The sequence below is a fragment of the Charadrius vociferus genome, unplaced genomic scaffold (assembly GCF_000708025.1).
Source record: "Charadrius vociferus isolate BGI_N301 unplaced genomic scaffold, ASM70802v2 scaffold32, whole genome shotgun sequence".
NCBI classification, from domain to species: domain Eukaryota; kingdom Metazoa; phylum Chordata; class Aves; order Charadriiformes; family Charadriidae; genus Charadrius; species Charadrius vociferus.
This window is the reverse complement of record NW_009647856.1, coordinates 12645514-12656871: the sequence shown is the minus strand read 5'-3', so window position 1 is coordinate 12656871 and position 11358 is coordinate 12645514. Positions and strand designations below refer to the sequence as shown.

At 46.3% G+C, this 11358-nt stretch overlaps 1 protein-coding gene across 1 annotated transcript in view; it reads right to left on the bottom strand.

The window, feature by feature from the left end:
* Window positions 1-1215: 1215 nt before the first annotated feature.
* Window positions 1216-11358, bottom strand: part of UBE2H (ubiquitin-conjugating enzyme E2H) — a 55533-nt gene continuing 45390 nt past the window's right edge. The window contains exons 6-7 of the mRNA XM_009883034.1: window positions 8389-8517; window positions 1216-2093 (exon numbers count right to left, since the gene is read on the bottom strand). Of these exons, the coding sequence (XP_009881336.1) occupies window positions 1969-2093; window positions 8389-8517 (254 nt within the window). The 3' untranslated portion in view covers window positions 1216-1968. The remainder of the gene's footprint in view (window positions 2094-8388; window positions 8518-11358) is intronic.

The following is an 11358-nucleotide window of genomic DNA, read 5'->3' as shown; positions in this document are numbered from 1 at the left end:
AAAAAAAGGGGGGGGGGGGGGGAGAAGGAGAGGAAAAACCTTTGCTTCATGCCCGTAATTAACATAAAAGGAAATTCTTTGTATATTTTTATTAAGGAAAAATCATGCTAAAGCAAAGTGGTACTTTACGAGTTTGGTTTGTTCTTTTTTTTTTTTTCCCCAAAAGAAAAAAAAAAATTGATTGTGCTTTATGAATTAGAAATAGGATTGTAACCTTCCAACCCCAATGACTCAAAACTCGGTGGCATTTCTAAAGAAAAAAAATAATAATAATAATTCTGGGAAAATGACAAATGTACCAGTCTGACATTCAAAACTCTGCTCGAGAGTTGCTCCGGGTGGGTTGATTTTTCCATGCGCTGTCCTGTAGGTCGCACCACAAATTAAAACATCTTGTCCAAACCCCTCCGAAAAAAAAAAAAAAACAGAACCCAAAAGAATACAGCAGGTAACATTCAGCTTTAAAAATCCATCTTAGTTTGAATCTCCAATGCACAATTATCCAAATTCAAGTATACCAGCATCCCAGGTAGACATTTACTCTATTAGATTTCATAGCATTAAAACAAACAAACAAAAAACCTCAGCTTGCTGCAGGACACCAGGAGAAACCAAACATTTCAATTCAGAAGCATCCTGGAAGAAAAAACCAAAACCAAACAAAAACCCAAACCAAAACAGAGCAGATTCACTTGCTTCCTCGATTGGTGCTTTTAGGCTTTTTTTTTTTATTATTCATCTCAAATTTTTCTAGATCATATTCTTTTGTTAACTTTTAAGAAATTTTAATCCTGTTGTACACACACAAGCAGATGGCTACCAAGCTGGTGCAGAAGGAGGGGAGGGGGGAGGAAAAAAAAAGGAAAATAAAATCAGTGCCGATGGATTCGTGGACTACAGCCAATGGGGCCAATCTTCGTGGATCTGAAGCTCTCAGCAAGGCTAATCCATCTGGCGAGAGGACCCTCGTAGGAGATGGCGAGTGTTTGCGAGGTGTTTAACCATAACTTCAAGCAAGAGAGAAAAAAACAAAAAAAAAAACCCAAAAAAAAAAACCCCAAAAGCAAACTTGAAGCCATTAAAGGGCAGCAGTTTCAAAACTATGACAAAGTAAGAGTTTGACTTCACATGTGCTCCAGCTAAATCAAAGCACTGTTCAGAGAGCATCGTTTGTGGTTTGGTTGGTGTTTTGTTTCCTTTTTTTATTTTTTTTTTTTCCTCCCAGAAAGGGAACAGCTCGTAATCCAGACCAAGAAAGTGAATAACATCCAGATGAAGGCTTTCAAAAGTCCCAAAAGCAAATAGACCAGTGGTTGTCAGTCCCTAGAGTTCAGAAGGGCAGGCAGGAGTCCACATATAAAAACGGACTTAAAATCCAAGTCAAAATTTTTAAGCTTCAATGCTCTGAATAGCTCCATGCATTTGTACTGTTTGTTTTTTATTTTTTTTTCTTTTTTTAAATGTGACTCCACGTAAAATACGATCAGCAAGGTTGACCTGAAGGAGCACCTTTTATTCCACTGTCTGCTCTACCACGGTTAGTATATCATCCCCCAGATTTTACACTTTTGTGAAAACGCTGTTCCACGTTAGCATCCAAGGTGGCGTCTTTGGAAACATCGATAAGAAAGCAAACATCTTTGCTAACTCCCTACCTACCAGGGCAGCTGTTTTAGCCGACAGTTCAGTAGCACACAAGTTGACTTGGCCAAATGGAATCTGAATGCATGCATTCGGGCTGCATATTGCTACCAAAATGGAATGTGGGAATATGCTATGCACCTCGGGTTCGAGAAATGACCAAGAAAATCAAGATCTAAAGGGTGATATATATATATATCAATGCTATTATTCATAAAAACCTTGTTTAGTAATAAAAAAAATTGCTTTGTTTAAATATGAATATTATAGTCTGCTTCTCATGGTTAGGAAATTAGAGTCTCTCTGAAAAGCAGGTTGCCTCTTCTACTACAACTCCATATCCTGAGCCTCGTCTTCAGAGAAGTCGGACATGGAGCTCTCAGACGAGCTGTCCCCGGTGCCTTCTTCCTGTTCTTTTAGTGCTTCTTCTGTTGCATATTTCTGAATGTATTCTGTACGTGAGAGAAGAGAAAAGGCGTATAAGCAGCATATATTCAACAGTCAGAGGAAGAATGAGCTGTGACTAACTGCCATTTGGGTCACGTCGTGTTTGGAAAGTCATATAGATTACCATATTCCTCAGACCAAAGGCATCATTGTCCAACGACGCGTAAAACAGCTGATGGAGACCTTAGAGATGTGCAAGACCCTTGAAAACAAGTACGATCCCAAGGTTCCTACATCAGCATCACACCCCCCCCGTAGCTGGAAACAACCTAAGTCCTCCCCAGTATGGTGTATCTCACTTAATAGGACAGGATTCAATTGACTGCCAAAACAGGAGCTACTGTGGCAACCTAGAGAACAAGCCTAAAAGCCATCGAGATGTCACCGTTATCCAGCCTGACTTTAAGAAATGAAGATCTGAGAGTTTAAACCAATAGCACAGAACAACCACCACTGAAGCCAAGCTGAGAGCCAGACTAAACTCTGCGTAAGGAGAACGTAAAGAAGGACGGACAGAAAAAAAAGCAGAGCAGAAGACTACCGCAGGAATAGCTGCTGGGTTGTTTGTTTCTGGTTGTTTTTTCTTTTCCTTTTTTTTTTTCTTTTTTTAAATAAAAAGCAAAAGCTCCCTTCCCCAGCCTCGAAATAAACACAAGTCTGCCCCAGGCTCTGTTTTCAAAGCACAACTCTCGCAACCTGCTTCACATCAGAGAGCAGCCGTAGGATTAGCTGAGAAGGACCCGCAGGGAGGCCTCTGCGGGGAAGAGGGCCACCACACCGCAGGTCACCGATGGAAACGGTGTCTCACAGCGGGGTCCAAACCACACTGGCTCTAGGCACCCAGATCAACACCTTGAACTTCAGCCAGGAGCAAGCAGGAAAACTGGTTTACTGGGATTCCTGCAGGCAGGCAAAGCAACCGCTGCCAGCCACGGCTTGTGCGGCTTCCACGGTCACCCCCGTGCAGAGGGACAGAGCAAAAAGGCAACACAACGTGGATCAGATCAGTCAGACTGAGTCTGACAACGCCTTTCCTTCTTTTATGGCTGCTGGAGGTTCCCGCAGTGTCCCCGCCGAGATCCGAGGAGGGGCTGGTGTCCCCAGCAGGCAGGCCACCTCGAGCAGAGAAAGCCCATTCCTTACACGCACGCAGGCGTGCAGGGAGGAGCAGGCGTGAAAGGCTGGCACAAAACTGGGCTAAAGAAAGGGTACTCAGCTTCAACTTCAAGTCTTCCTCTTATTTATCTCCTCTTTTCCACCTCACACTGAGAAAGTTGCTTCCTAGTATGAAGTGATGTAACCTCAGCATCCCGACAGCACATCCTCCACACTGCAGGTCACAGACTTTGGGGAGGAGAGGGGTGTTGTGCTCACGTTGCCGTTGGGGAATTGCAGCCGCGAACTCATTATCTCTCCACATACGAAGGTACTAAAATACAACAAAGCCTCCTCCAAACAGCAGCATTAAAAAACTGAAGAAAGAGGGAATATCACCCTCTCTTTGAGCTCGAAGATGAGCCTCTGCATGAGAACGTCAATGTCACATCCCAGTCCCAACCCAGCAGCTGTCCCAACTGTATGTTCTTTCATTCCTCCCAGGGAATGAGGTCCACAAGGAGCATCTCTCCTCAAGGAGCACAGATCACCGCTTTTCATTCCATCCCATATCGGCAGGTGGACGCACTGACAAAGCTGCGGGAGGATGCATCTAATGCCAGAAAACCAAGTGCTACAACACAGGTTTTTAAAGACTGTGCTTTGCAGAGCCTGGCTGTTCTTAAAGCCATCCCTCCTTCCCTCTGCACCTCCAGCCAGCTGGGAGGGAAAATACTCAGCAAGAAGTCTGCATCATTGTGGTTTTTTTCACGTTTCCGGAGTTGACATAGGGACACCGAGCCCAGACATGTTACTCCAGGTTCAGGAGTACAGTATAGACAGAGCAACCTGGAGCCAACACTTCGTGGAGGAGTTCCCAGGATGGAGCAGCTGGTGGCCATGGCAGACCTGCTCCACCCTGGAAAAGCTGGGAGAGCTGGCTGGAAGGTGCTTCTGAGCGCAGCGAGCTTCAGCTTCTCCATCTAATGACGCACGCGGCTTCAGTCTAACTGTTTAATATACACTATTAACCTGCTCACTTGGACTACAGGAGCAGCTGTTCAAATCTGTTTTACAAGAGTGTGTTAAGAACTGATAAAGTATTGAAGGCAGCTATGTAAACACCGGGAAGCATGGAGCACTCAAGGTCTCCTATAGCCCTCAGGCTGCTGGAGCCCATGTAGCGTCAACAGAAAAGCACTCCTGTGCTCCATCCTCAGGTCCTGGCCACCGAGAACCCCCTTCTTGGAAGGTGCTCGCCTGTGTCACTATGGAGCCTAGGACCTGCCTGATCATGTCTCCTGCCTGTACCGGAGAATAGGAGTTGCAGAGTCTGGGGCAGGCACCATCTGCCAAAATAGATGGACACTCCAGACGTCATGGTTTAAAGATGAGAGGGACCCAAAAAAGCAGAGTGTCTTCAGCAAATTTACATAGGAAGGTGGGTTGGCAGTAGATGACAAGCAGAGCTAAGGAGATGGGATGCCGACCTGAGATATCCTTGTAGCGGCTGCTCCCTTCCCATAGCTTTCCAAGAATTAACCTCCCTCTGAAAAAGGGATGCCTACCCGGGTAAGCTGTTATGTCCTTCAGATGATAAAGGTGACCCCTTACTAGGCACCTTCGAAATACATTCCCTCTACGCTTACCCCAAACCCACCTAAACAAATGCTGCAGCTGCCTCAGGAGTCCCCAAACACCGTAGCCACAAGCCAGTGACCACGGCAGGACAGGATGCCAGCAGCACTTCTTCCCTGACTACTTCCAGTGCTCTCTGGGCCACTGGTGATTCAGACATGGAAGCCACTGTTTCTTACTGTTGGAAAAAGCCTGCTTGAGCCCATGCTAAAACACAACTTGAAGCACTTCAAACTTAAAGTGCCATCTTATACCCAGGAAAGCTACCAAGGCCCTGGGCTGGGTTTTTCTGAAGGTTGGATCTAGGAAAGGTCAAACTTCCAGGGAGCTTCTGTGCTGAATGTTGTACCGAACTTGGATCTTCAGTTTATTAAGGGAAGAAAACAGCAACATCTAAATAATACTGACAAACTGTCTTCCACAGAAGCCTGTTCATGTGAAGAAGGGAAAGCCTTGATGCACCCATTCCTACCAGGGAAACACCGCTTTGATTCATCTATTTTGAAACCCTGGAGCAACGAGAACAAGATGTGGTTGTGCCCCATGGCTGGTATGTGCCTGTGGGGCCATACTGGTATTTCAAAGGACTCTACTGGAACTTCAGAGCCAACATGTGGGATGGGAGAACTGCTCCCAGAGATGTCCTCTGCTCCCAGAAATGTCCTCTGCTCCCAGAAATGTCCTCTGCTCCCAGAAATGTCCTCTGCTCCCAGAAATGTCCTCTGCTCCCAGAAATGTCCTCTGCTCCCAGAAAACACTCAACCTCAGTACCCTTCAGCTGCTGTTACTCACCACCACCACCCTCTAAAAAGAAATTTTCTTATTAGATCTACCAAAGAGGAAGAAGCGCAGCGCACAGGGGAGTTAAGCACCAATTCCCATCAGATCAACTCAAGCCAACGTTGAGGCATTTTTGCATATCTGAAGCCCACTCTCTGGTGCTCTGTCAGTGACCAGGCAAGCCATCTCACCAAGGACTGTCAAGGAGACCTTAAGGGAGCTCTTGGCTCTGTGTCCACGGATTACTTGATCTAATTGAAGGCTCTAATGCTAAAAATCACACTTTCCAGCTGCATATCGGTAATATCAATGGACATTTACAAGTTCCACAATAAATCCTTACTTGTTCGGGTCTCATACCAAGAATCACAGGACCTACAAATCTTGGGCCACATCTCTAAGCCTACGCCCATCTCTTCACTACCACTATGTCTAACAACTGTTCTATGTGCTCATAACTAAAAAATGAAGAAAAGCAGCAATAAATTATGTATTTGCACTACTGAGTTTCCCAGAGCAGAGAAGCTGCTACAATCCATTGCATCAATTTTAACATGTCCAAGGCTATTTTTAAAAATGCTACAGTATGAAGAATGACAGTGTTTAGCTCGATCTTATACTTGTCACGCAAGCCTGGGAAGAGACAGCAGAGGCAGGACTCTTGGGTATATGGAACACGAGACACATTGCAAGCACTTAAAACTCCTTCCAGATCATCTTCACTGCCTGTACCTGACTGTCAGGATTGAAACGAGGGAGCAGACCATCCCATTTAGCCTCCCTGAGGGATGTCCTCAGATCTTCCTTGAAGCACCTGCTGTTGGCTAGCATCAGCTTATTTGCTTTCTTCAGGGGCATATCCTTTTTTATTCCTGTTTTACTAAAGCACAGAGGACACCCTAACTGACCCTTGTGTTGGCCCTCAAGATTTTATCTGACAAACCATTTTGCCTGGAAGGTTTTTCATGTATTAAAAAAAAACAGGCAATGGACCTCAGGATACTGAGCAGGCCACATCTGCAGGGTAGTTCTTACAATCCTGTCATGCAGCTGTCAGAGGAGTCAAGCAAAGTGGGCTGAAAAATTCAGTATTTAAATCACAGCTTTGCTTGGCCTCATTTGTAGTTCCGCCCTCAAACAAAAATTGCAGCTGATGAAGAGTCGTTTCGCATCAGAACAAAGGGATTTGAGGTTGAACCACTCCGGAGTGACGTGGTGGAGCTGACGGAAGGACTCCACCACCAAATACCACGTCTTTCTGGGATACCTGCGCTCTCCGAACAAGAGGGAGCTTTCACAATGCTCCGTTAGGAAAGCTGCTACCCCACCTCACACCAGGAAGACGATTAGATCCTGCTGCCCATGGAGGCTCTCCTTGTTGAACAGGCCCTGCAAACCTTTCTGGCAGGGCTCCCACAGACAAACAAGTCTTATAGTTATTCAGTAACCAAAAAAGAAGAAAAAAAAAAAAAAATCAGGTGGTCATGGTCTCCTAAAAACTTAGCTGAAGACCAAATCTGGGCCAAAGGCTGTAAATTTCCCACCACTGGATTAAAGGCTGATTCTGTTCACCGGATGAAGGGAGACAAAGTCCATGGCTTTGCCATAGGCTCGTCCCATCAGGAAATGGTGCCCTGCTCCTGTCACCATGCAGCTGATTCTAGGGAAGGCAGAGCACAAATTTAAAGTGCAATTCTTATTTTTTGTTTTATTTCTTGTGCTTTCATAATTCAAATTGCATCTCACGTACCAGCTTGCTAGGACAGTCCTTCTACCGCCAGGCTTATCCAAAGCATTTGGGTCTCCTTACTGGGAGCCTTCCCTGATCCCAAGGAGGTACTGACTCAATTCTTCAGCCTTGTCTAACACGTCCTTCCAATCCTTCCAGAAGCAGACACACCAGCACCCTCACCAGCTCTGCCACAGCTCACCTACCCTCACCAGTCACTGTTAAAGTTTAGCATGGGCTCCCCCAGCCGAATTACATGCCTGTGACCACATCCTGCTCACACTGATCACAGGATAAATCATTCTTTTCCTCTTTGAAGGCACCTTTGACACGTCAAAGCTCATAACCCTGTTCGGTCCTCTAGATTAAACTCCTCCAATTTTTTCCGTCTCTCCTCTTCAGACACATCTTCAAGATCATCTGCCCTTGTTACACCCTGCCAGACCTTACTAATAGGTCTGCAGCTTTCTTAAACAGCAGCCCCTGAACTGGGCACAGCACTAGGAAGCCTGGGCTGCACTAGGAAGTAGCAAGGAAGGATTACTTGGCATTAACAAAAAATGCTTGCTCTGTCACAGTACAGAAGTGCTTTCTGCAACAGCATCACCGCCAATTCCTTGATTGCTGCTCTCAAATAACTCTCCCCAGAACTGCTAACAAGCCACTTTCTATTCATAATTGTGCAAACGGACGCCCCCATTTCAGTTTAGTGCTTTTCCTTGTCCCTTCCTCGGTCACACACCTTTTCCTCCAAACCGTTTCTCTGATGTCTCAAAATCATGTTGAATCCTAACCCAGTCTGCTTACAGCCTCCCCTGCTTAGGGTCTGCTAATGACTTAGAAACCCTGCCCCATATACTGCATACACCAGCTTTTGTCTTCAAGCAGCACGAATTCCTCCACCCCTTCTTTCAGACTACCGCCCTTTAAAACGGACGGGGACCCTGTGATGGGAAGGAATGGGCACTGACATACAAACGTACAGCGAAGACCTCATTCCCGCCGAGTGGAATCACAGCGACGCCACTCATTCCGCAATACGTTATTTATACCCTTACCTTTAATTTTCTGTTTGTACTCTTCTGGTCGGTGGAGGTACATGGCTGCAGCGTCACCATTTAGAGGATCTATAGGGTTAGGATAGGCCAGCAGCTGGGGCAGGAACGATTCAAATATATTGGTGAGATCTGCAAGTGAAAGACACAGTTGTTCATGTCCACAGACCCAGAGTCAGTCCGATTAATCATCCTGCAAGCACAGCACAGGCATTGAAACAGCAGCACAAAGCTTCAAGGAGAAACGCACTGAAGGTCTGGGTACAAGTTAAAATAAAGTAAATGGCTTCAGGGAAAGCGCACACAGGGCTGATAAGAGCTTCTGCTGCTGCTGGAGGTGTGCTGCAGCTCCTCAGCTGACTGCACAAACTACTCGACATCCCAGCAATGTAGATACAGGTATCTGCGGGTTAAGCAAAGAAGTGGAAGGACACAATTGTCTGGTTTCCCATTGAGGCTCAGCCCTGGCTTAGGAAAAAAAAAAAAAGGAAAAAAGAAAAACAAAGCACTGTGCTTCACCCCTCACTGAATTCTTCTCCTACTTTTGCCTCCTTCTATCACCGTCTTTAAATGTCTTATGCTCCATGACTAAATTGATGTATCTCGAGCACAAAGCATCTTCCAAATGATTGTGTTAATAGAAAGAGCAACCAACAAGTCCCTCCTCCAACTCAAAACAATTCGCAGAATGTGAAGAGCTCACATTAACACCTTGGTGCCAGTTGACATCTGTCACTAAATAATCCACAACAGGAAACATACTTCTGGTGCCGATGAGTAATTGTGGATACACGAAACCCTCTTCCCACATCCCTAAGACAACAAGTACCACACTTCAGTGGTGGGGGTGTTCAGAAACAAGCCCTGCGTCATCGTTCCTCCTCAGGACTTCGGCAGGACCATGCGCACCCACGCAGAGCAGAGGTTAAGCCCCCAGCGCAGGGCTGCGGCGCCAGGTTTCGCTTTAGCCACTGGAGAGCTGCTGATACAGGCAGACCAGCATTTGTCGTGTGGGGTTTCCTGTTGGGTTTTTGTTTGTGAACATTCTACACGTCTTTTATCAGGATCCCCCTTTCCTCCCTAATTAAAGGGAGCATCCCTTTCCTGGTGGCAGAGAAATCCCACCTGTGGATGAGCATCACCAGTCCCCTCTAGCATGGATCAAAGTAGAGCTGTCAGAAGGGAAGCCCAATGCTGCCTCGGATCCACCACACAAGCAGTTGGCCATCTCAACCTGCTGCTTACAGGGAACGAGGCTGTCTGACTATTCCTGAGCCCAGCCAACGCCGAGCCTCATGAAGCTGCTAAATTCAGCCAGATCTGATGGTGGGCAAGGACCTCAGAGCTGCTAAATTTCTAAAGATTCATCAAAAATGGGTGGGCAGGTATGGGGAGAGATTTCCAAATGTTCTCCCTGTTCACATGGTTATTCCAGTTCTGGGCCCTCGGAAGATCCGCACAGTAGATCCAGGCAGATCTTCACCACTGCCCCACATTATCACCTCTGCAGATCTACCAACGGGTGTGCTTTCAGAATGCGCTTTCAGAGCTTGCTCAAGAGGATTAAAGGAGACTCAAGGTTTTGTCAGTTCTTCCCTCCTGCATCAACATGTCTGGAACATACAAACACTGTGCTATGACTTCTTCGGTCGCCCATCAGGAGCGTAGGGTTCATTATAGCTGATACTGCATCACCCAATTGCAAAAAGCAATGGCAGTGATTGCTACAGATAGCCATCGGCTGGTACCTGCTATACAAGGACACCACTAAAAACTTCGGTGGTTTTACTCTGAAATCTCTTTCTGCTACGTAGAAGCTGTTGCCCCTTCCAACATTGGCTGAGGACAGGGATGAAACACTTCAGACTGCACATGGTGCCTTGGGCAAGTTTTCCATGGCTGGCACGCTGAACGGCCAGGTGCCACCAGCTGCTTTTGGGATAAAGCACGACAGCAACTGGAAAGATCCTAATCCAAAAAGGGACCACAAAAACCAGCGAGAATGCTCTATAAGAATATTTTCTGCCACGGTAGTGGCTTGCCCTTGGTAAGCCAGTTAAACCTCCTAGGGATTTCGTTCAGACACTGGAAGCAAGAAGCTGACTTTAGTTTGGGAAACCACCTGCTCTTGGGTGAAATCTCTCCATGGTACAGGCTTAGATCAAGTATCTCTTTGTGGCCATTAGACAACTAAACTTTAACATAGGCTGAGCAAGCAGAGCCCTCGGAGGTCAACCACAGCTCACAGGACACACTGCAAGGATTCCTCCTTTTTAAGAGAACTCAATAATTTCCTCTTTCTTTCAAATCCCCCAAAGTGGCATTGGCTTAGCAGGAACTAGTTGAATGCGTGCAGGAAACCTAAGCATAGCGCTAAGGACCTGATACTTCATTAGGGAAGGAGAGGGAATTTAACCACGAGGTCCTCATGAATTTATTGGTAGCTATTCTGGGTCTCTTCCACCTTAGTTGCTCCTTGAATTATCTGACCCATATCTTCTGCCAGCGCAAGAGCACTCTGGTTTAAAGGGGTGACACTCCAAACAACGCAGCTGTGCTGAGAGGCACCAGGAAATATTATTTCCCCCTTTTCATTTCACGTTCAGAAATGGGCCACCTCCTTATTTCACACAAGAAGGCAAAGCCCTGGAAGTGAAGGGGTGACGTTGGCACTCTGGTGCTTGGTGACTTTTGAGTGAAGGGGCAGAGCGACTGCAGTCACCCCAGTGTCCTCCCTGCAGCTTCAAGGCATCCTGCAGCAAGGCAAGGGAAGTCTGCAATAAGATGACTGTCAAGCGATGCGCTTTCTAATGGCAAGTTTCACCAGTTACTGTGGAAGGTGCTCTGTACAGAACACACACCTGAGACCTTCAAGTTACCTAACACCCATCACTGGTACCGCAAGGAAAAACGCAGAAGATTTTGCAGGCTTGCTCATATTAATACATCACAAGCATAGTAAATACCAAACTG